This window comes from Myotis nattereri (genome assembly GCF_964212035.1).
Source record: "Myotis nattereri genome assembly, chromosome: 19".
NCBI lineage: Eukaryota > Metazoa > Chordata > Mammalia > Chiroptera > Vespertilionidae > Myotis > Myotis nattereri.
The window spans coordinates 1538094-1565752 of NC_138095.1; the positions used below are offsets into that span (position 1 = coordinate 1538094).

At 55.4% G+C, this 27659-nt stretch overlaps 1 protein-coding gene across 1 annotated transcript in view; it reads left to right on the forward strand.

The window, feature by feature from the left end:
* SORL1 (sortilin related receptor 1) overlaps positions 1-27659 on the forward strand; it is a 152796-nt gene that overhangs the window by 21375 nt on the left and 103762 nt on the right. The window contains exons 3-11 of the mRNA XM_081113349.1: positions 5154-5279; positions 9438-9599; positions 11735-11802; positions 18381-18561; positions 21217-21318; positions 22447-22616; positions 24769-24961; positions 26925-27042; positions 27253-27326. Of these exons, the coding sequence (XP_080969475.1) occupies positions 5154-5279; positions 9438-9599; positions 11735-11802; positions 18381-18561; positions 21217-21318; positions 22447-22616; positions 24769-24961; positions 26925-27042; positions 27253-27326 (1194 nt within the window). The remainder of the gene's footprint in view (positions 1-5153; positions 5280-9437; positions 9600-11734; positions 11803-18380; positions 18562-21216; positions 21319-22446; positions 22617-24768; positions 24962-26924; positions 27043-27252; positions 27327-27659) is intronic.

The window sequence follows — 27659 nt, forward strand, 5'->3', positions numbered from 1 at the left end:
CCTGGGACCTTTCAGTCCAAGGGCCGATGCTCTTTCCACTGAGCCAAACCGGCCAGGGTGATTCGCTCATGTTCTTAATTCCCACAGTTGCCTTATACAGTGCTTAGCAGTTAGGTGCTTTGAAGACCCGAGACAAGTGCCACATACGCGAAGGCCTGTGAGAGGCCCTGTCTCCACGCTGATGGTATTCTTTCCTCCACCAAGAATCATGGCCTCGCCCTAGCCCATGTGGCTCAGTGGATAGAGTGTCGGCCTGCGGACTAAAGGGCCCCAGGTTCGATTCTGGCCAAGGTTGCGGGCTCCACCCCCAGTGGGGTCGTGCAGGAGGCAGCCAATCAATGATTCTCTCTCATTGATGTTTCTAGCTCTCTCTTCCTCTCCCTTCCTCTCTGAAATCAATGAAGAAATATATTTAAAAAAAAAAAAGAATCATGGTCTCTCCCATTTTGCTTGCCGTACATGGCCCTCTGGGGCAGTATGTCATTTGTCCATTCTCAGTGGAGATGCAGGTTCAGGAAACGTTCCCTAGAACCTCGTCAAGCGTGGTGACTGGCACAGCCTCGGTGCCCAGGACACTGGGCGGTGGAAGGACTTTGTGAGCTGGAGCAGAGACTGCCCAGGCGTGACTCGCTCTGGGTGCCAAGTGGGAAGCAGGAGCAGGGCCCAGTGTTGTCAGATCTTCCGAAGTTTCGAGAGAAGTTCAGAGATCCGGATTTTTATATGAAAACTGCTGATTCTTATAGTTGGCAGCTAATGTGTAGTTCTTGCATACAACCTGTAAGCCAAGTAAAATGCATGAGGGCCGGCTGGCCCTGGTCCTTCAGGCTGTGGCCTCTGCTCCAGACTCCCCCTTGCAGGAGGACAGGCACTCTGGTGTGGGGGGCAATGTGGGGGACAGGCACTCTGGTCACTGGGCGCTCTGGCCAGAGGATGCCTCCTGGGGAATAGCCAGCATGTCACGTCAGCCTAAGCACACAGTCACCATTCCTGAGTCTAGACTTGATTCTGGGAGGTCCCTTGTATGTCCACTCTCGGAGTTGGATGTGCTCTTGGGTAGGAGGTGGGGCAGCCCCAGGAGCTGTTTCCAGTGGAATCGGGGAACCTGTGGGCAGGGAGGGAGAGACAGGGCTGGACCGATGCACAGCTGTGTCCGTGGGGGGTGCGGAGCAGGGGCCAGTGAGCGCTTGGACCGACAGCCACTCTGGGTGTGGTGGACGCAGCAGGCGGGCCTCGTGGGGCCATCACTGTAGCCTGTTTACAAATGCGGCCGGGTGTGTAGCCCAGTCACAGTGTGCAGATGCCCGCTGGCCCATGGGGATCTGTGGGCACCTGTGGGGGTCAGCATAGTCTCTGCCACAGACATAACCCCAAGTGCAGGACGTGGCTCTGTGCCCTGCTATGCTGAGAAAGTCCTCCTTAGAGATGTTTTGTTGTTAATCCTTGTCTTAGGATATTTTTCCCATTGATTTTTAGAGAGAGAGAGAGAGAGAGAGAGAGAGAGAGAGAGAGAGAGAGAAAGAGGGAGAAACATCTATGTGAGAGAGACACATCTATTGGTTGCCTCCTGCACACACCTGGACCAGGGCTGGGATCGAACCTGCAACCCAGATATATGCTCTTGACCAGGAATTAAACCTGAGACCCCTAGGTGTGAGGCCTCACGCTCTAACCACTGAGCACACCAGCCAGGGCTTTCTTAGAGTTTTTATGAATCAAAAATTTTTTGCCTAGGTAATATTTTTTTGTGAGACAGGTAAAGACCTTCATGGTTGTTTTATGGTTTTGCTGAACAAACAGGAGATAGAGCTAGTCAGTGACTCACATTAGGTTTCTTTGCGTGTCTGGGTGGTCTGGGGCTAATGAGAATTGATACTTGGCATGTGAGGATGTAATGTGTTTTTTTTTGTTGTTGTTTTGTTTTTTTATATATATGTTTTATTGATTTTTTACAGAGAGGAAGGGAGAGGGATAGAGAGTTAGAAACATCAATGAGAGAGAAACATCGACCAGCTGCCTCCTGCACACTCCCTACTGGGGATGTGCCCACAACCAAGGTACATGCCCTTGACCAGAATCGAACCCGGGACCCTTCAGTCCGCAGGCCGACGTTCTATCCACAGAGCCAAACCGGTCAGGGCGGATGTAATGTTGCTACGGGTGACCAGCTGGCCTGGGTTTCGGCACTGTGAGTCCCCATTTGGGACCACCCTCCGTCCCAGAGGAACCAGGGTGGTTGGTCACTTTGGTGTTGCCAGTCCCCATCCCAGTTCTTCCTCTGTCTGGATATTGGAGTGTATCTGGGAGGAAGCACTGGACATTGAAGTGATACATTGTCTGGAATGAAGGGTGCCTACGAATAACAGGAGGGAATCTAATGCTCTGGACAGTGAATAAGGGCAGCATGTGTACAGCTGCTTTAGGAATTGGCAGGTGAAACAGATGTTCTGACATGAAAAGTTAATGCAAAAATAAACGATGGCTCAGGCAGGAGCTGCTGGTGTCAAATTAGTGACATTCACGTCTCCTCTGGAGGAGCCTGGGTGGGAGGCCCGGCCGCGTCCCAGGGAAGGGAGCTGTGAGCGTTGGGATGGCCAGCGTGTGCACATTCAGAATAGAAAGGGCATGGACCTGGGGCTGGGATCGGAAGGTTTGCTATTAAACCAGGAACTCAGTGGTTGAACGTGCCCTTCGTCTTTAATACTTACCCAGTTCTAACTAACTGATTGTTAATATCATCCTATCTAATAAAAGAGAAACATGGTAATTAGCCGTACGTCCGCTACCCTTCCCATAGGCTAAGAAGGGCGATATGCAAATTAACTGCCAGCCAAGATGGCGGCCGGCAGCCAGGCAGCTTGAAGCAAACATGAGGCTTGCTTGCTTCAGTGACGGAGGAAACCAACGTTCCCCGCCTGCCACTGCCCGCCTCTGAGCTTGCAGTTTGACACATTGTTACAAATATAGAAGCTAAACAAAACCCCAGAAACCTGCTTTCATCCAGCCGGGATCTCAGAGCTGGAGTTGAAACATTGTTTCGATTATAGAACCCAAACAAACCAGATACCTGCTTTCAGCAGCAGAGGCCTAAGAGCTAAAGCTGGCCCAGAATAAAAAAAGAAAAAAGAAAAAAAGGAGCGGTTGGGAGCTTCGGTCACCCGCCAGCCTGAAAGCAGCCCTCAGCCCCTCACCCAGACGGGCCAGGCACCCCAGTGGGGACCCCCACCCTGAAGGGTGTGTGACCAGCTGCAAACAGCCATCATCCCCTCACCCAGGCTGGCCAGGCACCCCAGTGGGGACCCCCACCCTGATCCAGGACACCCTTCAGGGTAAACCAGCTGGCCCCCACCCGTGCACCAGGCCCCTATCCTATGTAGTAAAAGGGTAATATGCCTCCCGGCACCGGGATCAGCGGAGCCGTGAGGCCTCCAAGCACCGGGATCAGCGTGACAGGGGGCAGTGCCCAAACCCCCTGATCGCCCTGCGGCTCTGTGTAGACAGGGGGCAGGGCCACAACCTTCCTATTCGCCCTGCTCTGTTTGTGACAGGGCAAAGCGCCTTAACCCCCCCCCCCCCCCCACGGGCCCTGCTCTGTGTGTGACGGGGTAGAGCCATAACCTCCCCATCGGCCCTGCCCTGAGTGTGACAGGGTGTGGCGCCCCAACCCCCTGATCGGCCCTGCTCTGTGTGTGACAGGGGCGGTGCCCCAACTCCCCTATCGGCCCTACCCTGAGCGTGACTGAGGGTGGCAGCGCAACCTCCTGATCCGCCCTGCTCTGTGCATGACGGGGCGGCGCCCCAGCTCCCCAATCAGCCCTGCTCTGAGCCCGACCAGGGGCTGTACTTAGGGATTGGGCTTGCCCTCTGCCACCCGGGAGCAGGCCTAAGCCAGCAGGTCGTTATCTCCCGAGGGGTCCCAGACTGCGAGAGGGCACAGGCCGGGCTGAGGGGCCCTCCCTCCCCCCTGAGTGCACAAATTTTTGTGCACCAGGCCTCTAATCTATATATATATATAAAAGCCTAAATGACCATTATGACCAGATGACTGGCTGACTGGCCAGTAGCTATGATGTGCACTGACCACCAGGGGGCAGACGCTCAATGCAGGAGCTGCCCCCTGGTGGTCAGTGCACTCCCACAGCCATCCTCCTGCAGCTGGCCAACATCTGCGGTCCCTCCCCCTGGCCGGCCCCGATTGGCCCCAGTCGCTGGCCAGGCTGAGGGACTCCACCTGTGCATGAATTCATGCACCAGGCCTCTTGAAGTGAACTGTCAGGCTTGCTTTTGACCCACTGGTTATGTTCAGTATGTCACGTTGCACGGGTAGTGAAGTCTAGGTATAGGATGTTGGACAGTCCACCTGCCATCCTGACCTGAGGTGTAATGGCTGCCACCAGTTGGGTTTACCTGTGTTACTTCTGCAGGTGACTGACCTGCTCAGCCTGCTGTCGGCCCTGGAGTTGATTTCACAGTTGCACTTGCCACACAGGGTTGTGGTGGATCCGCCTGAGCTCCTATGGGAAGGTGCTGGGATAGGACCCGCCTCTAGGCACTCAGGGAGCAGCCTTCCTGGGGCTTATCACTGCGACTGGGCCGCTGTGGCCAGGGGGCTCTGCTCCGTGGGCTCACCTCGGCAGCTTGGCCTCCCAGCACTCTGCATTTCCCCTCGGGCGGGCGCCTCTATGGAGGCCCGTGCGGATTTTCTGTCGTCCGGGATGCTGTAGGAACAGCCTTCCCAGCGTAGGGATGGTCATTAGGCGACCTTTTGGGGACATTTCCACAGATGGCGGACACCTGCTCCGTCCTTCCCCGCCGCCCACCGCTCCTGTCTGCCTCTGGATGCAGTTTGTTAAACAAGGAACTCGGCCTGTGGAGCCGGGTACCCTGTTTCCACTCGCCTGGCTTCCTCTCCAGGGACTCTGTCTCCCCAGAGCAGGGGCTGCCCGCTCCCAGGCTGTCCGCCCCGGGGCCAGGGACAGGCAGGCGCCCCGCTTCTCCTTTGTGGGTTATCTTGTCACACCAGGAACCACGGGGAGACCACAGGCAGGAGCTGGCACACGATCACGATCACGACCGAGGCAGGATGTTTGAGAGTGACGGCTCTTTCCGCTGCATTTCTCACCAACTCTTTTTCCCTCCCCTCTTCCCTATCCCAGGTGTACGTGTCTTACGACTACGGGAAATCATTTCAGAAAATCTCTGAGAAGCTGAACTTCGGTGCGGGAAACAGCAGCGAGGCGGTGATCGCCCAGTTCTACCACAGCCCTGCTGACAACAGGCGGGTGAGGAGGGCTCTCGGGCTGGGACGCGGGACCGCGTGGGCTGTGCTTGGGGAAGAGGGCTGCACTCGGAGGCTGGGCGAGGGGCCGCTTTGTCATCTTTGCAGCATGACTGGTGGCCGGCGATGGTTTTTCTGTTTCCCTGGGAGTCTGACAGAGTGCAGTGCTCAGTTGGATCCAACATACCCAAGCCAGCCAGGTGCTGGCGGGCAGGGTCCAGGCAAACAGTGGCTGGTGAAGGCACAGAAAACCTGCCAGCTGATAAGTGGTGGCTCATAGGCGGCAAAAGTGTTACCAGTCCCCAGGCTTTCTCTTGCAGTCTAATCGGGGTCTTCCAGACTGGCTGCTGCGCTCTCTTCCTGGCATCACTTGTGCCTGTGCGTGTGTGTGCCTGTGCGCGTGTATGCATGTGCGTGTGCACGTGTGCACCCTCCTCCCTCCAGCCTGTCCTGGTACAGAGGTCACCAAGGCAGTAGATGGAGCTGTGTCTCCTGATCTGTCCTCCCAACTGGCTGGCCTGGTGCTTGTTTCTGCAGAAGATCCCCACAGCCCCCCCCCACCCCCCCCCCCCACACACACACACAATGTGACTTGGAGGAGGTTGCCCTGGTCCCCGGGGGAGGTAGGAGGAGGGCAGAGGACGGTGCAGGAGTCCGCCCCTCAAGACTTTCCTGCCTGGTGGGAGCTCTGGCTCCACTAGGAGTTGTATTTGCTGCTTTGGTCCCCACTGCCCTGCTCCCTCCCGCACGCCCAGCTCATGTCCATGCAGCATGGCAGCTCTCAGGATGCTGAGGGACGGGGACCTGCTCCTCTTCCGGCCCCAGAGAGGGAGACCCAGGTGCCCCCGTGCCTGCGCCTGCCCTGCGCGCTGGTAGCAGACGTGGAATGGAAAGTATTTCGCCACTGGATTGGCACTGACCACTCAGACCTGCCTGACGTGGGAGCTGGTCCGGAAGGCCACCCTTCGGGCGGGCACTAACCTTTTAGCTGCTGGGCTTGGGGGAGGTCTTGGCGAAGCGGCCAGCCCGCTGCAGCTTTGGGAGGAACACCCACAGGTTTCAGGGAAGTGGGGTGTGGAAGCAGTTTTTAAAAATATATTTGTATTGATTTCAGAGAAGAAGGTAGAGGGAGAGAGAGATTCATTGATCAGCTGCCTCCTGCACGCCCCACACTGGAGGTCCAGCCTGCAGCCCAGCATAGGCACTGACTGGGAATCCAACTGTGACCTCCTGGTTCAAAGGTTCATGCTCAACCGCTGACACATTACCTGGGCCGGAAGCATTATTTTTAAACAACTGGAAGAGTCATTGCTTTTACCCACAGGTTAAACCTCAGCCCTGCTTAATCCAACGTGAGTTGGAGCGGCCAACTCACGTCTTACCTAACTTCTTACCTACCTGAAGGTGACAGCACCCCACTCCTCTTACCTACCTGCAGGTGACAGGACACCCTCTCCTCTTACCTGCCTGGAGGTGACAGGACACCCTCTCCTCTTACCTACCTGCAGGTGACAGAACACCCTCTCCTCTTACCTACCTGCAGGTGACAGCACCCCTCCTCTTACCTACCTGCAGGTGACAGCACCCCACTCCTCTTACCTACCTGCAGGTGACAGGACACCCTCTCCTCTTACCTACCTGCAGGTGACAGCACCCCTCCTCTTACCTACCTGCAGGTGACAGCACCCCACTCCTCTTACCTACCTGAAGGTGACAGCACCCCTCCTCTTACCTACCTGCAGGTGACAGGACACCCTCCTCTTACCTACCTGCAGGTGACAGGACACCCCCTCCTCTACCTACCTGCAGGTGACAGGACACCCTCCTCTTACTTACCTGCAGGTGACAGGACACCCTCTCCCCTTACCTACCTGAAGGTGACAGCACCCCACTCCTCTTACCTACCTGCGGGTGACAGGACACCCTCCTCTTACCTACCTGCAGGTGACAGGACACCCTCCTCTTACCTACCTGCAGGTGACAGGACACCCTCCTCTTACCTACCTGCAGGTGACAGGACACCCTCCTCTTACCTACCTGCAGGTGACAGGACACCCTCCTCTTACCTACCTGCAGGAGACTGAACACCCTCCTCTTACCTACCTGCAGGTGACAGGACACCCTCCTCTTACCTACCTGCAGGTGACAGGACACCCCCTCCTCTTACCTACCTGCAGGTGACAGGACACCCCCTCCTCTTACCTACCTGCAGGTGACAGGACACCTCCTCTTACCTACCTGCAGGTGACAGGACACCCTCCTCTTACCTACCTGCAGGTGACAGCACCCTCTCCTCTTACCTACCTGCAGGTGACAGCACCCCCTCCTCTTACCTACCTGCAGGTGACAGCACCCCTCCTCTTACCTACCTGCAGGTGACAGCACCCCTCCTCTTACCTACCTGCAGGTGACAGCACCCTCTCCTCTTACCTACCTGCAGGTGACAGCACCCTCTCCTCTTACCTACCTGTAGGTGACAGAACACCCCCTCCTCTTACCTACCTGCAGGAGACAGGACACCCTCCTCTTACCTACCTGCAGGTGACAGGACACCCTCCTCTTACCTACCTGCAGGTGACAGGACACCCTCCTCTTACCTACCTGCAGGAGACTGAACACCCTCCTCTTACCTACCTGCAGGTGACAGGACACCCTCCTCTTACCTACCTGCAGGTGACAGGACACCCTCCTCTTACCTACCTGCAGGTGACAGGACACCCCCTCCTCTTACCTACCTGCAGGTGACAGGACACCTCCTCCTCTTACCTACCTGCAGGAGACTGAACACCCTCCTCTTACCTACCTGCAGGTGACAGGACACCCTCCTCTTACCTACCTGCAGGTGACAGGACACACCTCTCCAGTCTTGCCTGCCTTCAAAGCCCAACACGTACATGGAGTCATTTCTGGTCTTGCAAACCGTAACCCATCTGTAATCTTTGCTTTCATAGGACGTACCACGTCTTCTCATTTACTCTCACTTTCCCCTGAAGTAGAGTCAGTTGTGGGCATGTCGTCCCCCCGACCCCGCATAGATTCTGGGCCACCTCTGGGGATGGACCGTCTGTTTTCACTGTGGCACCCGCTGTCCGGTCCCTGGTGAATATTCAGATGCACGCTTGTCAAACAGTCACCTCGTTCCCTCCCCTGGAAGCTGCGAAGCTGCAGTTGTTCTCTGGCTCAAACCCACTCGGTGTGCGGGAGCAGAAGGAGGTCAGGCCCTGGCTCCATGGCGCTACTTCCTGCCGTGTCTCCCAGGGCGTGTGCCCCAGTGCCCACAGGTGTTAGAGCTCCCCCGCCTGGCATGGTGGGCAGAGGGGGCAGTGGTTTTCCCAGGGGCTGTGGCTTCTCTGGAAGGCCTGTCGGAGACGAGTCCCGGCTGTGTGCAGGCCGAGGGCAGGCCTTCTCTGTCCTGGCCTCCGTAGCCACCTTTCGATTGTGACCAAGTGGTTCACCAGAGAGAGAAGGCTGTGCCATCCGAAAAAAAACCAGGCTTGACTATGAGAGAAATGCTCACCTGTCTGAGTTCAAATAGCAGACCCAGGCAGGCGTGGGGCGAAAACGAGACCTTTAATACGTTCTTGCAAGAGTGGGTGTCGGGACGGGCACATGGAGCAGCGATCACAGGCTATTTATCCCGAGGGTGAGAGTCCCTCCTCCGGCTCCTCATTGGCTGAGCACCATGGTCACCTGTTCCCTCACAGGTCGCCTGGGTCTGCTGTCTCCCATTGGGCCGTTTAAGAGGATGGGCTGAGGCTTTTTCCAGATGCCTCCCCCCCCCACCCCCTAGTTGAGGTGGGCGCCCCTGGGGTTCCCACCAGGATGCTGGCCCACGCCCACAGTTCTTTGTTCGTACATCCTCTCCCCTCCTGCCCACATTCTGTGCGCCATGGGGAAACTCCCTGACGCTTCCATCAAAAGCCGGCCATGCTGGGGCGGACCACAGAGGCCCACTTCCCACACAGGCTCATTATCTGGTTAAACACAAGCCCATCCTGCACCCGTGCCTTTGCTGAGTCATACGGGTGTGCACCTGCTCCCTCAGCGGGAGAGGGTGAGAGAGCGGGAGGGGTGAGCCCGCAGGCCCGCGTGCCAGGCGCTCACTGCGGGAGGGTATTGGCGGCTCCGCCAGGCCCGCTCCAGCTGCCTCCTTCCTCTGCAGTACATCTTCGCAGACGCCTACGCCCAGTACCTCTGGATCACGTTCGACTTCTGCAACACCATCCGAGGCTTTTCCATCCCGTTCCGGGCAGCCGATCTCCTCCTGCACAGCAAGGCCTCCGACCTCCTCCTGGGCTTCGACAGGTCTCACCCCAACAAGCAGGTAAGAGGGTGTCCGAGCATGGCCGGGCGGGGCTCCGCCAGGCTCCGCCCCTGCCTCTGTCCTGTGGACTGTGTCCTCTGAGTGACCTCCCCCGGCCCTTCCCTCCTCCGCCCTCAAGCTCAGCCTTTGTAGCTGTTGTGTGCTCCCTGAGGAAGGAATGCACCTGAGCCAGGGCGCACCTAGCCCCTGGCAGGCCCCAGTCCTTAAGTCTGATGCCCTCCTCAGGGCGGGCGGGACCCTTTGCCAGCCTCAGAGCAGTGGGGAGCCTGGCGCCAGCCCTGCAGAGCCTGCCAGCCACATTCCGCTGTGCCTTTTCTTCCCTCTACCTCCGCTCTGCTGCTGCCCGCCATGTGCTTGAATTTACCACGGACACGCATCTTCTCTTGGGGTGCGTGTGCGCCAACGCACTGCATAAATGTGCGCGTTTCCTCTCAATCCGTATTCGAGAGGGTGAGCGATGGGAAGGAGAGCTGAGTGGCACTTATATTTCAAGGCTGACACTGGCGAGTTGAGATGAGTGGCCTGGCATAACCCTGGGAGACCTGCAGATCCTGGACTCCATAGATCCAGGATTGGATCTGTGATAAGTTTTGAATGACTTTGCTCAGAGAAAGCTTGGAACATTCCTTTTCCTTTGCAGGTTGTTTAGCCAAAACGTGACCTGTTTACCTTCGCATGCATAGGGGGAGCCTCCGTGTGGGCAGGGCCAGCTCACCAGTGTGGTTGGGTTACTGCTGTCTGTGGGCTCCTGCTGCTCACCGCAGGGTGGTCAGGCCGAGGGGCACAGGTGTGCCTGGGGAGGGGGAGGGCTTTGGCGGGTTACTGGCTCACAGCGTAGCCTCCCTGTGTGTTCAGCGACCCTCTGGTCCTTTCTCATCCTGTACCTGACCAGCGTCCTTTCCATCTCCTTCACGGCTGTGGCCGTTGCATAGTTTTTTTTAAATTTTTATTTATTTTAATCCTCACCTGAGGATGTTTTTCCATTGATTTTTAGAGAGAGTGGAAGAGAGAGGGAAAGACAGAGAAACATCGATGTGAAAGAAACACATCGATGGGTGGCCTCCTGCACGTGCCCTGACCAGGGCTTGGGTCGGGGAGGAGCCTGCAATTGAGGTACATGCCCTTGACCAGAATCGAACCCGGGACCCTTCGGTCCGCAGGCTGATGCTGTATTTACTGAGCCAAACCGGCTGGGGCTGGTTGTATAGTTTTAAGGACTCTTCCCCAGGTGAGAAGTGCCAAGCATCGTCCTTTTGTTTTTACCATTATCTGAGGGCTAGTCTTGAGGAAATACAGTTTCTGATAATCCACAGATGGAAGACAAGTCCCATCATTTCCTTCCCGTGTCTGTGGAGACCTTAGTCACTATGGAGGGACACAGAGGGGCAGAGGGCTCCCCTCCGGGCTGGTCTCCCTGGGAGTGACGCGCTGGCCCCGGCCGGCCGTGGTGCCGTCCTGTCCTCGCAGCCCCCAGCCTCTGCGGCGGGTTTCGGTGGGTTTGGCAGCCCAGCCTCTGCGGCGGGTTTCGGTGGGTTTGGCAGCCCCCAGCCTCTGCGGCGGGTTTCGGTGGGTTGGCAGCCCCCAGCCTCTGCGGCGGGTTTCGGCGGGTTTGGCAGCCCCCAGCCTCTGCGGCGGGTTTCGGCGGGTTTGGCAGCCGCCAGCCTCTACGGTGGGTTTCGGTGGGTTTGGCAGCCGCCAGCCTCTACGACGGCTTTCGGTGGGTTTGGCAGCCCAGCCTCTACGACGGGTTTCGGTGGGTTTGGCAGCCGCCAGCCTCTACGGTGGGTTTCGGCGGGCTTGGCAGCCCCCAGCCTCTACGGCGGGTTTTGGTGGGTTTGGCAGCCGCCAGCCTCTACGGTGGGTTTCGGTGGGTTTGGCAGCCGCCAGCCTCTACGACGGCTTTCGGTGGGTTTGGCAGCCGCCAGCCTCTACGGTGGGTTTCGGTGGGTTTGGCAGCCGCCAGCCTCTACGACGGCTTTCGGTGGGTTTGGCAGCCCAGCCTCTACGACGGGTTTCGGTGGGTTTGGCAGCCGCCAGCCTATGCGGCGGGGTTCGGGTTTTGGCGGGTTTGGTAGAGCCATCAGGTTGTGCCGCTTCTCCCCTCACAGCCACGCTTGTCACTTTGGTCTTTGCAGCTGTGGAAGTCGGACGATTTTGGCCAGACCTGGATCCTGATTCAGGAGCATGTGAAGTCCTTTTCTTGGTAAGTCCTGTCAGCTCAGAAAATGAATTCCATAATCTCCTTTTTCCAGTTCAGCTGCAGCAAGGGGGGGAGGGCATTCTCCAGACGGGGAGTGTGTCAGGCGGTGCATTCTCCAGACGGGGAGTGTGTCAGGCGATGCATTCTCCAGACGGGGAGTGTGTCAGGCAGTGCATTCTCCAGACGGGGAGTGTGGCAGGCGGTGCATTTTCCAGACGGGGAGTGTGGCAGGCGGTGCATTCTCCAGACGGGGAGTGTGGCAGGCGGTGCATTCTCCAGACGGGGAGTGTGTCAGGCAGTGCATTCTCCAGACGGGGAGTGTGGCAGGCGGTGCATTCTCCAGACGGGGAGTGTGGCAGGTGGTGCATTCTCCAGACGGGGAGTGTGTCAGGCGGTGCATTCTCCAGATGGGGAGTGTGGCAGGTGTTGCATTTTCCAGATGGGGGAGTGTGGCAGGTGGTGCATTCTCCAGACGGGGAGTGTGGCAGGTGTTGCATTTTCCAGATGGGGGAGTGTGGCAGGTGGTGCATTCTCCAGATGGGGAGTGTGGCAGGTGTTGCATTTTCCAGATGGGGGAGTGTGGCAGGCGGTGCATTCTCCAGATGGGGGAGTGTGGCAGGCGGTGCATTCTCCAGACGGGGAGTGTGGCAGGCGGTGCATTCTCCAGATGGGGAGTGTGGCAGGTGTTGCATTTTCCAGATGGGGGAGTGTGGCAGGTGGTGCATTCTCCAGATGGGGGAGTGTGGCAGGAGGTGCATTCTCCAGACGGGGAGTGTGGCAGGCGGTGCATTCTCCAGACGGGGAGTGTGGCAGGCGGTGCATTCTTTATACGGGGAAGTGTAGCAGGCGGTGGGAGTTGAGAGCGGAGGCTTCTTGAGGCTTTGGCTCCTGCGTCCTCAGTCCACCAGGGAGCGTGGGGATCTTAGTGCTCTTTCGGGTGGAGAGGTTTCTGAAGACATTCATTTTTAGAGCATCGCATCAGAAGTGGGGAATTTTCTCTATATAAGATCAATTCATTTGTTTATTCATAACAGTTTTTTGAATGTCCACTGAATGTAAAACATGCTAAATGTGCTTTCGGGCAGTGATGGCGAACCTTTTGAGCTCGGCGTGGCAGCATTTTGAAAAACCCTAACTTAACTCTGGCGCCCTGTCACATATAGAAATTTTTTGATCTTTGCAACCATAGTAAAACAAAGATTTATATTTTTGAAAAATCAACCAAAAAAATGAGTTCGCATGTCACCTCTGACACCCGTGTCATAGGTTTGCCATCACTGCTTTAGGGTGTGTGAAGTTGACTAATTCATGGATAAACTTGTTAAGGAGATTGTAGTTTAGGAGATACGGAAAGATTTTTTTAAAAACAAGAAAATTATTGATTTTAGAGAGACAGAAAGAAACATCTATTTGTTGTCCCACTTTTTCATGCATTGATTGGTTGATTCTTGTATGTGCCTGACATGGATCGAACCTGGGATGACGCTCTAACCAGAGCCCCTGGCCAGGGTGGAAAGACCATTTTTGCACCTAACACCCGTTAAGAAGCTCAGGAATTGCGGGCATGGCATGAGACGGTGGAGGAGGGGCCTGTTCTTTGCAGATGGGCGCTCGTGGACAGCACTGGCTGCATGCAGCAGGTGGGGTGCACTGTGGGGGTGCAGGAACAGAATGGCCAGAGTGTAGACAAGATGATGCGGTGCTGGGGTGTAAAATGCTGAGTTTTATTTTGGGGCCGTGTGTTGGGTAAAGATGGGAGAGGAATTTGGACTGATTCTGAAAACGATGGAAGCCTTTGTTGGTTGCTGAGAAGGAAGGTGAAATCAACAGGCTTTTAAAAGTACAGTTGTTTGTAGTCCTAGTTGCTTCTGATCTTTTTCTGTTACAGGGTCATTGGATCAAAAATAGATATATTTATTGATTTCAAAGAGGAAGGGAAAGGGAGAGAGAGAAATATCAATGATGAGAGAGAATCATTGATTGGCTGCCTCCTACATGCCCCCCTCTCTCCCCCCAGTGATCGAGCCCACAACCTGGGCACATGCTCTGACCAATAATTGAACCGCAACCTCCTGGTTCATAGGTTGACCTCAACCACTGAGCCATGCTGGCCGGGCACGTTGTATATACTCTTGAATATATGTGCAGGCGGATATGTAGGACGGATTCCCAGGGGGCACGAACCGGATCACACACAGCAAGCTTGGTATCTCTCCAATACACTCTCGATCTTCCCCTCAAGATCCGATCCAGCCATGATCCTCCCCATTTCAGTGTCTAGTTGCTCAGCCCCAAAACTGAGTCATCACTGAATCCAAGTTTCTTTCCTACTTCCCATTCCGCCTACCAGGAGTCCCGAGGGCGCCCCCTTCAGTGTGTGGCCGGGATTTCCTGCTCCCTGCCGGCTCCTCGGATGGCCGCCGGCTCCCTGCGGCCCCTCAGCGAGTGCTCAGCACAGAGACGGGCCCATCCTGTGAACCCTCGGGTCCTGTTCCTCTGCTTCGAGCCCTCGTGCCGTCCTCGTTTCTCTCAGGCAGATGCCAGGCACGCCCCTGCCACTCGCGTGGCACCTGTTATTCTCTTCAGCTCTCGCTGAAGCTCGGTCACTGCTTACTCCCTGACCTCAGCCAGGGCGGCTGGAACACACGCCCCCAGGAGGTCTGTCCCCAGGGCCCATGGCAATGGCAGCTGCTCTCCTGGTTCCCAGGCTGCAGTACCTGAGGGTTCTTTGCACAGCACTTAGAGCTGTCACTCTTATTATCTGTCTTTCTCTCTTTAGTAGAATAAAAGCTACACGAGGACAGGGGCTTTTGTCAGTTTTGTGCATTGATATATCCCCAGTGAATGAAGCTTTGAAATTATAACTTTCGTGGAGATTGCCAAATTTTCTACAGAAAGACGCAAATTTCAGCAGCGTAGAACTGTGCGTCTCTCCAAGCCTCTGTGTTAGGAAAGAAATACTATCTCAGTGTAGTTTCCATTTGCACTTTTCTGGTTGTGAATGATTTGGGACCTCTTTTACTCTTTAGGTTCATTTTTGTATATTTTTGGTGACATGTCTGTTCTGCCATTTGCCCTTTGACGATTGGATTCATCATTGTTTTATTACTGGTTACCAGGAGCTCTTGATATATTTGAGATTAGTTCTTCGTGATATGAGATAGATGGTGTGTATTTATATTTTCCAGTTTGTCATTCCTTTTTAAAAAATATATATTTTTATAGATTTCAGAGAGGAAGGGAGAGGGGGAGAGAGAGAGAAACATCAACGATGAAAGAGAATCATTGATCAGCTGCCTCCTGTACGCCCCCCATTGGGGGTTGAGCCTGCAACCTGGGCATGTGCCCTTGACCGGAATCAAACCTGGGACCCTTCAGTCCGCAGGCCATCAGTCTATCCAGAGCCAAACCGGCCAGGGCTGTCTTTTCACTTTTAGTTTTATCTTCATTAGATGTAGCGGCCCAGCGGGAGGGGCGGTACTCTGTGCCTCTTCACCGGGAGCCTGTGAGGAGGAGTGTCTCTGAGTTGCATTGCTCCCCTAGGGCTTGAGGCCAGTGCAGATGGGGCCCCGGCGAACCTCACCTCGAGCTGCCTTGGCAGAGAGGGCGGCTGTTTCCGGCCAGTTGTTCTTTTCCTTGGGCAGAGGTTGTGGAGCCTCAGTGAGATTCCAGCCCTACTCTGGTCCGGTCCGAGTGCGCCCTCCATCAAGGAATGCCTGCAGAGCTTTTGGTGCTTTCAGGGACAAGTAGCTCTTTCATTTGTTCGGGGAACCATGTGCTAGGAGGGAAAACCAGCTGGATTACTAAACAAGGATGCTTTGTGCTGAGAATTAGTGTGACATGCAGATAGTTTAGGGCGGGCTCATCTCTGTTTAGATAAGTGTGTGAGGTTGTCAGGGCGTCCCAGGCCATTTGGGGGCCCCCCTAGGGTTCCCCACAGTAAGTGCGAGTGTGATCTCACCCCGCAGAGAGCAATGGCAGCCTTTGGAGCAGCAGGAGAGCCGGAAACCTACCCCGTGTGCTATCCAGAGCTGGAGGCTGGTAGACGGGACAGGGGAGGAGCTGTGGGTGGGGCCGGATGCCCAGGGAGCAGCACTGAAGGGCTGTAAGTGGGGCCCAGGGAGCCGGTGAGGCCAGGCAAGGCTGGTGACTGCTGGGAAGTAGAGCAAGGCATGGGATTTCCAGATGAGGGCACACAGAAGAGGAGGCAGGTGTGAGTGAACGTAAGAAAGGGGAGGCCAGGACTGCAAAAACGCAAACTCGCAACCTTGTAGGGCATGGTTCTCAACCTTCCTAATGCCGCGACCCTTTAATACAGCTCCTCATGTTGTGGTGACCCCCCACCCATAAAATCATTTCCGTTGCTACTTCATAACTGTAATTTTGCTGCTGTTATGAATCGTAATGTAAATATCTGCTATGCAGGATGTATTTTCATTGTTACAAATTGAACATAAAGCACAGTGATGAATCACAAAAACAATATGTAATTATATGTGTATTTTCAGATGGTCTTAAGTGGCCCCTGTGAAAGGTTCATTTGACCCCCAAAGGGGTCGCGACCCACAGGTTGAGAACCGCTGTCTTAGGGGGAGCGGCTCTCAGAAAGGGCGGTCCCCACGGGGTTACAGAACTGACCTGCTCTGTTTCTCCGTCTGAACAGCAGAGGTGAGCTGTTCCCAGACTTCCTCTCTGCCTTGTTAAAAATACCCCGCAGCCTCAAGCTCATTTGCATGTCGCCTGGAGCAGAGGGTGTACTTTAATCAGTGCTTCTAATTGTGGAAGAGAAGGGAGCAGGCCACCCCTCACTGCACAGAGCCTGTGACCACGGCGCCTCCCACATTAGGCCCAAACCCGGCTTCTCCAGCGACTCTTCCCTCCCGGTTACGGGGCCAAAGGTCTTCCCTGTGCAAAGAGGCTCTTCCGTTCTTCTCTTCTTACCGCCTTCTCTCTTTCTCCCCAACTTTCCCTTCCTTCCCTCCCCCCTTCCCTTATTCTTTCCTCATTCTTTCATTCTTTTTTCTTTTTCTTTTTCTGTTAATCCTTGCCATCCATTGATTTTTAGGGAGAGTAGAAGAGAGACAGACAGAAATATCGATGTGAGAGAAACACATTGATTGGTTGCCTCCTGCACAAGCTCAGACCAGGCAGACCAGGGCCCGGGCCAGGAAGGAGCCTGCAACCCAGGTACGTGCCCTTGACTGGAATCGAACCCGGGACCCTTCTGTCCGCAGGCCGACACTCTATCCCCTGAGCCACACCGGCCAGGGCCATTCTCTTTTTCTTAGAATATGCTCTTGGCAGTGCATCTTGAAGCTTCGCGTTTGGTGCCCTAACCTTCATTATCCGAGCTCTGTGCATGGGAGGAACGCAGGCTCCTGTGGGTGAGCTCTGCCTTCCTCACCTTTGTCGGGTGCGGGTTGGCCTGGCCTCGGGGCGTGAGGAGCCTGGGGCGGGTCCGTCCCCTGGGCTGCGGCTTGGGCTGTATTTGGGGGAACAACAGTGCAGGGGCGCTTCTCCAAGGCAGTTTGATCTCCCTCTGCTGGTCCCCTTTTGGAGTAGCCCTGGGATTATGGCCTGTAGACGCAGTGCAGCAAGGATCAATTCAGGTGGGAGCGCTGTGGGATAAAAAGACAGAAGGCATGGTTTGAAAGGCGTTTGTGCTCTCTTGGAAGCTCAGAGAGCTGCAGTGTAGGGACCGCCATACATTGTAACTTGGTACATTCAGTGTTGAATGATACAAGAAGCAGTGCCGTGTCAGGTACGGGGACTGCTTCAGAGCCCATCCAGCCAAAGCAGTTTCCTACGTTTGAACGCATATAAAATGAGTTAAAACGCTTGAAATCCGGTGCCGGGGAGGCGCGGTGCCGGTCGGTGAGACGGGGTGCACGCCGGGGAGGCGCGGTGCCGGTCGGTGAGACGGGGTGCACGCTGAGGAGACGCGGTGCCGGTCGGGGAGACGGGGTGCACGCCGGGGAGGCGCGGTGCCGGTTGGGAGTGGGAAGCCAGCATGGGGTAAGGCTTCCTAGAAGGGAGGCTTGAACTTGGCCCCCGGAAGATGAGGGAGACTGCGAGGTGCAGGTGAGGGTGTGGGAAGGCCTCCCTACGGGGGGGTGCAGAGCTGACAGAAGTACGGGTGAGAGATGCACCCCGTTTCTGAAGGTCAGTGTGCGCAGAGTTGTGAGGGAGACTCGCGGGGCAGGGCGCGCATCTCACTGGTGAACCAGCAGCAGCGGCCTGAGCAGGAGGAGGCGGGGGGACCTTGGAAGGATGTGCCTGGCTGGTCCCCGCGCGGGTTCCTCCTGAGTTATCCTCCCGAGAACCCAGCATCCTGGCAAACTCCTTCACTCCGCCGGGGTTTGTCACCGAGGCCAGAAACGTGCTGACAGCCTCAAGCCGGCCTTCTGGATCCCAGCACGCCCTCTTTGCTCTTCCTTTCCCCACGCTGCGAACGGGACCAGAGCAGCCCAGGGGGGTGCTGGCAGCACGGGCGGTCCCAGCGGGTGGTGGCCTGCGTCCTGGCTGGCTGGCTGCCTGCCTCCGGACACACTGGGAAAGGCGGTGACACTTGTTTCTTTCAGGGGGATTGATCCCTACGACAAGCCAAACACCATCTACGTGGAGAGGCACGAGCCCTCCGGGTACTCCACAGTTTTCCGAAGCACAGACTTCTTCCAGTCCCGGGAGAACCAGGAGGTGATCCTGGAGGCCGTGAGAGACTTCCAGCTGCGGGACAAGTACATGTTTGCCACCAAGGTGGTGGTGAGTGGAAGGCGCTGAGGAATGAGCTGCCCGGAGTGTCCCCTCTGAGGCTTGGCGTTCTGTGGTCAGCGGGTGGGGGCTGGCCTGGACAGTGCTGGCAGAGACGGACATGCCCGGAGGGTGTGGGAGGTCCCGGAGGTCGAGCGGTGGAGAAGCTCTGAGATCTGGTGGTTTTGCATGAGTCCTCCACAAACACATGTTTCTTTGAAATCCCAATGAAAAGAACTCGGGGAGGAGGGCGGAGCTCAGCGGCGTTTCTTTCATTCCACTGCCTGACTTCTTTCCAGTGGTCCTGTTTCTTTGTGACGGGGTGGGGCCACAACATTAGTAACAAAGAAACAGAATTTCCGGAGGATGAGGCCCAGAAATCAGGATTTTAAAAAGCTTCCCAGGTGACTCTAATGTGCAGCCCAGGTTGAGAACCACTGCGTTCGGCGGAGTCCTCTGTGAGTTTTGGGCCCACGTGCAGTTACGTGGCTAACAGAATGTGAGTCAGGGGCCGCGAGAGTTAGAGCTCTAAGAAGGGCAGCAATTCAGCTTTCAGCTGTGAGGAAGTAGCTGCCCTCCCAGACCTTGGGAGCATTTCCCCCTTGATTGGATGGGTTGGAGCCAGATGCTGAAATGGAGAGTTTGCTCATCTCACAGAGCTTAATTATTTAGCAGGACTTGCCTTGCAACTGTATCAAGTTGTAAGCTGCAACTAAACTGTCCTGTGTCCGGGAGAGGACAGGCCCAGCCAAGAGCGCTGGCCTGTGTCCTGGGGGTATAAGCTCGCTTTCTTGATGGCAGCCAGTGGCCGGGACCTCGGCTCTGAGGCCCCTGGGAACTGGGAGGTTGCTCTGCTTCCTGTCGCTGTTACCCTCAGGGGCAAGTGAGATGCAATGCTTTCCTCCAGGTTCTCATTCATGTGATTGGCAGCTGGCCAGGCAGAAGCGGGTCAAAGCCCTTGGGATTCTGGGTGAAGAGAGGCCTCCCCAACAGGGAAATCAGGGAGTAAGGCTGGAATGAGGAGAGGGGATGTGGGCGGCTAAAGGCAGGAGGGCTTCCCCACCACATGCCTTGAGAAATGTTTTCTTTTTTTAAATAATACATTGTTACTGATTTCAGAGAGGAAGGGAGAGGGAGAGAGAGAGAGAAACATGAGAGGGAATCATTGATCCGCTGCCTCCTGCACGCCCCGCACTGGGGTTCCAGCCGGCAGCCTGGGCATGTGCCCTGACCGGGGCTGCCTCCTGCACGCCCTGCACTGGGGTTCCAGCCGGCAGCCTGGGCATGTGCCCTGACCGGGACTTGAACCTTGGCCTCCTGGTTCATAGGTCGACACTCACCACTGAGCCATGCTGGTAGGACTTTGGAATTTATACATGTTTTTCTGGGAACTATTTTCTTATTCAGGTGATACACTTTACATTTTTAATAGGTCCATATTTCCTACTGGTCCCACACTGAGTACAAACTATTAACACGGTTTTTAGGGTGCCCCTGGCTTTTTTAAAACAAAGGACTTTCCACACTTGTCAGTGGTGGTTTGAATACGTGTGTGTGTTGCTCAGAAGAGTCAGACGTGACATGGTGTCTGTCGGCTTGCTCTCCACGTGGTACTTACTGGGCAGCTGGGAGCACAGCTCGCCACGGTGAGGAGACACGGGTGTGCTCCGTATTCTGTGGGGAGCTGGGGTCCACAGTGGGCAGTAGTGAGCCGTCGAGGAGGAGGCAGCCAGCCCAGCCCTCCAGGGCGCCTGCTGGCCACGCGTGTGGTGATGGCCACATGAGGAGGGGCCTCCCTCAGAAGTGCACAAGCACAGAAAGCGCCTGTGCTGCTGTCCTGTTCGTGAATCACTGAGAACCTGCAAAGGGCGGCCCCTCCCTAGCAGAGTGATGAGTGCATCTGCACAAAATGTGTGCGCAGTGCTTCCGGGTTCCGGGGCCATTTAAACCCGTCCAGAGAGCAGCCCCAGTCCGACTCCGCTTCTCGTCTTGTAGTTAAACAGCGGCCTCGGGAGATGTAGTGGTCTCCTCTTAACCAGTGTTTTACACACATTGTTGTGGTTCCAGCCACGGTTTCATATCGAAAACACAATGTGACGTGGCCAGCACCACGTGGAATACTCTGTACTCTACCAGAAAAACCCCAAAAACAAACACCATATTTTAGCAAAATACCTTCACCAACGAGAAGTATTAAAAGACTTTTCAGTCTTTTAATTGAATCAATGAAAATTCCCCCGTTCTTGGTACCAGTGCAAGCCTGTGAGTCAGGTGTCCTCATAACCTGCAGGGGGCCTGGGGTGGAGGAGAATGTGCGCCTGGTGCGTGTGCGCTCACCGTGGTGGTTTCGGCTGGAAGCTCTGCCCACCCGCCGTCAGCCTCGTCCCACGGCCCCTCCCCTCCCCTCTCCTCTTGAGCTGCGGGGGCTCCATCCTTCCCCAGCCACGTCTCACATCACAGTGTGGTCCTCCTCCTCTCGCATCCGGGAGCGCCTGGGCTCCATTGCAGACCCGTCTGGGGGAACGCTGAGCGGACGCCGCAGGAAGCACGTCTCTGGGGCGCACTCCCTGCTGAGCGTCTCGGTGGAATTTAGGGCCCGACTCCTGTTTTGCACGTAGTTTGAGGGGCTGATGCAGCACCACTGATTGTCCTCCTCTTCCTCGGCAGCACCTCCCGGGCAGCCAGCAGCTGCCGTCCGTGCAGCTCTGGGTCTCCTTTGGCCGGAAGCCCATGCGAGCAGCCCAGTTTGTCACCAGACATCCCATTAATGTAAGTGGGTTCTTCAGGGCCGGGAGGAGGCGTCACTGTCCCTGCAGGGCCAGGACGGGGTGCTGTGGGTGTCCTGTCTGGGACATTTGACCAGGCGCCTTGAGTCACTTTCCAGAAAGGTCTCTAGAGCCGTTATGCTCTGGGCGGGGGTCGGGTTTCTTCTCCAGCGAGGGAGGTTCAGCTGAGCCCGAGCCTGCATTTGCTGTAAGTGGGAGAGGGCAGCGAGGGGCGAGGGCAGAGGCCGGGGCCGGGCCCGTGCCGGACAGCAGCGCTTACCGAAGGCCCTGCTGGGTTACACACTCTGGGTTCAAAAAGGTGTCAGGTTCAGCTCCTGCCTTTCAGGTGCAGAGGCTGAGACGCCCACGGGGGAGCACATGTAGTCAGAGGCCATGGGTGTCGCTCGGAAAGGTCAGGTGGGCTGAGCCATCAGAGAAGTGGCCGCAGGGGAAGCAGCCCCCGAAGGCCCTGACACTGGCCGTCGGCGTGGAAGGCCAGGGCTCCGGGGTGTCTGGTAGAAGCACTGCTGGGCTTTGCTTCCTGCGGGCTCAGCTGCCGGCGGTCACCTTGGAGAAAAAGGCAAGGACGCTCTTGGTCATCTAGATTGCGTTCTGTACTGATGGTAGGTCTTCGGGGAAGAAGGGAGACGTTAACTAAAAGAGGTTTTTAGGTCACGTATGGCGTTCGTGGCCCATTTTCCAGTCAGAACCCCCTTCCAGTGGCCGAGCGGCCTCCGTCTCCAGAGGGAGGGGAGGCAGCCCTGTGCCGGGCTCGGGGCGCGGTCACGCTCTGTGGGCGTCATTGCTCTAGCCAAGGGTGGGAACGCCGCCCCGGGGCCCGTGGAGGCTGCGAGATCGCCCTGCCAAGGCTTAGTGGTGACTTAATTAAATGTCTGACCAAGCACAGCAGGCTGGTTTTTAAGTTGGTAACTTTGGCCCGAGAACGATGCCAACATATTCAAATGCAGAAAAAGAAGGGCAGGGGCACGTATGTAAGTTCCTGCCGCGTTAGGCACAGACGTCCAGGTTCAGAAAGGGCTGGAGTTTGGGGGAGAGAAGATCCCACCCGCTCCCCTCACTGAGGGAGCGCCCAGGACCGCGTGGCTCATCATTCTTTCCTTTCGTCCCCAAGGAGTATTACGTTGCAGACGCCTCCGAGGACCAGGTGTTTGTGTGTGTCAGCCACAGTGACAACCGCACTGACTTGTACATCTCGGAGGCGGAGGGGCTGCGGTTCTCCCTGTCCCTGGAGAACGTGCTCTACTACAGCCCGGCTGGGGCCGGCAGTGACACGCTGGTCAGGTAAGGACCCCGATCCTGCCCGCTGCTCAGATCCACGGGGCCCGCTGCTCAGAGTCACAGGACTGGCCTCTCGTTGGTTTTCGGCAACAGCTGCACATTTTCACTCAGTTGGGGGTGTTTTCAAAAACCCCACTCCTGGCTCCAGGTCCCAGAGAGGACAGTTGGACTGGTGTGGGTGTGAGTCCCCAGGTGATTCTGGTGGCTGCCTGGCTGAGCCCCGCTGCTGTAGGCGACATTTAGTATCTGAGCCACTGTCCGCCTCTCACTCAGGGTTCTTGTTCAGGTGCCTGGTTTTGTGTGAGGTATTGTTCTGTCTCTGAAAGGACACTAACGTCATTGATTCTTTATCAGTAAATCACGCGGTGAGTTGATTGTTCTGCAATAACGGGGCTCCTGGGCTCCGGAAGGCCCTGGGGCTGGGGGCTCAGTGCCGTGGCCGGGGGCACTGATTCCTGCGTGCCACCTTTGTCCTGTGACAACCAGACTTCTGGGAGCTGTCCCCCTGATAGGATCCCCCTCTGCTCTTGGGAAGTGTCCTCTGGCCAAGCTGATGACTGGTCTGCGTGGAGGTCGGGCTCTAAAGCTGTGGCCCCGGGTCAGAGGGCACGTCCCACCGCCCACTGTCCCTCCAGGCTGGCGGCTCATTTAGTCAGCAGTTCATTCAAGGCAAGGACGCTGCTGCCAAGAGCCAGCCCGGCTTTAAGGACAGCAGTGAGGTCCCTGTGCGGGAACTTTCGTCCTCCTTAGGAGAAGACGGGACATAAACAGATACGTCACGTGCCTGGCCATGGTGAGTGCAGGCGAACAGGAGAGGTTCTCGCGGTATCATTTATGTCGAGGATCATGGAAGTCGGTTCCAGGAGGGTCACGTTAGCAGGTGCCTGAGTTATAGGAGGAGGGAGCCAGGCAGACACCTGAACTGAGCTGCGGCCACAGGGAATAGCAGGAACAGTGACTAACTTTAGAAATAGTGAGGAGGCCAGGGAGGCGCAAACTGAAGGAGGGAGAGAGAATCCAAGAGGATCAGAGGGAGCAGGGCCTTAAAGGGGATGGAAGACATTTAATTTTTCCTTCTTAGTAGAATGCAGGGTTTTGAACAGAAGACAGACATTATCTTTACCGTTTAAAAATTGTGAATTGCATTATATAAAGAAAAGTGCATTCAACAAAAGTGGACAGTATTGTAAATAATTTTAAGTGATCACCCATGTAACTTGTATTTTACTTTTTTAAAAAAAATAAGTTTTATTGATTTTTTTACAGAGAGGAAGGGAGAGGGATGGAGAGTTAGGAACATCGATGAGAGAGAAACATCGATCAGCTGCCTCCTACACACCCCCCACTGGGGACGTGCCCGCAACCAAGGTACACGCCCCCAATCGGAATTGAACCTGGGACTCCTCAGTCCACAGGCCGGCGCTTTAGCCACTGAGTCAAACTGGTCAGGGCGTATTTTACTTTTAATTAAAAATTTTATTTGAAAACATTTTGAATGACAGAAGAATGTGGACCCTTCATGAATGTGCATGTCACCCTTTAGTGGGGCGTGCTGATCTCAGTAATTCCATTGTAGCATGTCTGCTGCTAAAGTGACTTCTCTTTAAAAAAGCCAAACTCAATGCTGCCTGGAAATCAGACCAGTGGAGGTGGTGAGAGTGCGAGCCAGAGAATCATTGTGAAAATGCCGCAGAGACCCAGGCCAGTGGAGGTGGTTGTGGGTGACCAGGCCAGTGGAGGTGGTTGTGGGTGACCAGGCCAGTGGAGGCGGCCGTGGGTGACCAGGCCAGTGGAGGCGGCCGTGGGTGACCAGGCCAGTGGAGGCGGCCGTGGGTGACCAAGCCAGTGGAGGCGGCCGTGGGTGACCAGGCCAGTGGAGGCGGCCGTGGGTGACCAGGCCAGTGGAGGTGGCCGTGGGTGACCAGGCCAGTGGAGGTGGCCATGGGTGACCAGGCCAGGGCAGTGCTGATAATAGGAACGGTTACATTCTGACCATTTGCTAATAGGTTTGCTGACAGATTGGATGAGAGAAGGAGTCCAGAGGCTACCAATGCGACTGGATTGTGCAACTTAACATGGTTACACTTTATGTTCTTTACAATAGAAACATACTAAGAAGCAGCGCGTCAGGCCCCGCTGTTCCTGTTCTCTGTAGGTACTTTGCGAGTGAGCCGTTTGCTGACTTCCACCGCGTGGAAGGGCTGCAGGGCGTGTTCATCGCCACCCTGGTGAACGGCTCCATGAAGGAGGAGAACATGAGATCAGTCATCACCTTTGACAAAGGGGGCACCTGGGAGTTTCTCCAGGCCCCGGCCGTCACGGGATACGGAGAAAAAATCGATTGCGAGGTACGGATGCTTTCATCTCATTTGGCTTTTTAATACACAGCTTTGTCTGTCGTTCTCCACGCACAGTTCCCAAACTCTGTACGAGGACACTGAGGTGCTCTGTGGACAACAGGGCACCGCGGACAGTGTGAGCTTAGGAGGCTCTGTGATCCTGGACAGCTGGCTGCTGGCCCCTGTGCGCTCCTGTCTCCGCCTTTGCTCACACTGCACTTCTCTGGGTGACATCCTATCTCTGTGAAACTGAGTTCTCAGCAGTGGAGGTGATGGAAGGGAGGTGAGGAAATGGAGTGGGGGCCTGTGACTCCAGGGAGAGAGCCAGCGGGTCCTCACAGCCCATTATGAAGTGCCTGTGGGTGTTTAAGGATGAAATGAAATCTTGGTTTTGCTTTTGCCGTTTCTGCACAGCACTGCTACTCGCTCTGCTCTGAGCTCTGAGGACGAGTGTGCTCTTGGCATGTCTTCTGGCCGATACGTGCTATCAGACATGGCCGAGGCACCACTGTGCTTCGCACCAGGACATCTGTCAACCTCTCCCACCGGAAGCTATTTCTGTAGAATTTCTTTTAAAATCCCTCTCTGCATATCATTTAGGATTGTCTGATTTCATCTGTCTGTGGCTTCATCAGAAAAGTTAAGGGTACTGAACTGCAGTATTTGGGCCCATTAAATAGTCCTGTATACCAAACAGCTCCTTTCTTTTCCCGCAAAAGAACAGGTATGGTCCCTGGCTCTGTCCAGTCACCACATATCTGTGTTCATCGCACATCCAGGACCAGGGTGTGAAGTAGGCGGACAGAGGGACGCAGATAAAAACAAGTAGTACTGATTTTTGGAGAAACGATAACATTTTAGTGAGACATTTACTTGGTCTTTTGGGTTATTGAATTTTGTTTGTCTGTGGTTAAATATATACAGTATCTGTGGTTCTTGGGAAAACTTCTTTGGACGTTTTGCTTGAAAATGTACTCCCTGATTTATCTTCTGATTTGCACCAACTCTTGACTGAACACATCACATCGGTACATGCAGACCCTCATTTTCTCAGCAGTGTCTTCGAGATCTCTGAGCTGGGCCTGAGTCAGATGTGAGTGGCGGCAGGGTTTTTCAGCTTGTGGCGGGGGCTGAGCCTGGTTATGTAGAATTAATGGCATTGTTAAGAGTCAGCTTCCTGTGTCATCGACTGATCACTGCACAAATGGACTGTATGACAGCTCCTCGGCTTTTAGTTTCTCCTTCTGATGTTAGGTGGTGAAAGACAAGGAGAAAGGTGGAAGAGGTTGGCAGATATTTCTTTGGGACCCAACTCGATTTGCTATAGTTTTCACTTGCCAAACTGTGATGCTGGCCAGATGGGTGTTTGTTAGCGATCCTTTTAGTATAAAAAACTGGAGTATCTAGCAAACCAGGTCACCGTTGTTACCTGTCCGTAAGCACCCACAGAGTGAGCCTGTGCAGGACACGTCTGAAGCCATTTCTGGCCAAGAGAGTCAGGCACGCCCCTACACAGAGGCCTTGCCTGCAGCACCAACCTGCAGCCTGAGTGATGCAGGTCAGTTTGAACAACTCAAAGTCTCCAGTGAACACCTGTAGACGTGCTTGGTACAGATGTGGCATTCTTGAAACGTTTCCTGTGGCTCCTTCTGGGCCTGGATTCGTGCTGTGTCCCGGGACTCACATGGAGAATCCCTGGGGACCGTGGAGAGATCGGTAGCTCTCCGTCTCCTTGAGCTGATGCTGATTTCTGGTTGCTGTTTTGCTGAGTCCCAGCGGAGTTTTTAGCACTTTTCTCTTTCTCTGAGGGGAGGCGTCGGTGCAGTGTGGGGCCAGCGGCTGGGACTGCTTTCCTTTGGGCCTGGCCCCTTCCTCTGCCTCAGGCTGCAATGCCCACTCACAGGCTTCCGTGTCTGGGGGAGACGTAGGCTTCGCACCACTTGCTGACAGAGCCTGGAACTTGTGTTTGTAGCTGTCCCAGGGCTGTTCCCTGCACCTGGCCCAGCGGCTCAGCCAGCTGCTCAGCCTCCAGCTGCGGAGGATGCCCATCCTGTCCAAGGAGTCGGCTCCTGGTCTCATTGTTGCCACCGGTAAGTGTGCTCTGCCTGTTCTTCCCGGGTAAGCGTCTCTCACGTGCAGCCAGCTGCATGGTGGCCACCCACCTCTGCCGCAGCAACTGCTGTTCTGTGGTTTTAAGACATTCTTAGTTGCTGGATCCTACTCAGAATTTCTAGTTGGACAAGGTGTTGATTACCTGACAAATTCTTGAATAAGAAGTCATTGTTCCTCTTGTGTTTCAGGTTCGGTGGGAAAGAACTTGGCCAGCAAGATGAGCGTATACGTCTCCAGCAGTGCGGGCGCCCGGTGGCGAGAGGTCAGCCACCTTGGGTCTTGTGTGAGCTTGTGCACTGAGCCAGCATTTCAGGAACGCACATGCTTGTGGTGCAGGCACCCATCTCAACTATGATTATAAACAGAGAAGCACCTGGAGCCACACACAGGGTCCGCTGCACTGATCTGTATGCACACCTTGTGGTGTGCGCTTGTGATTCTGCAAAAATGCTACTTTGAATCAAAAACAGACTTAAAGAAATAAATGTTCTAAGGTTATAAGTTCCATGAGCACAAGGCAATGTCCATTTTGCTCACTTTAAAAAATATTTTTTTATTGATTTCAGAGAGGAAGGGAGAGAAACATCAATGATGA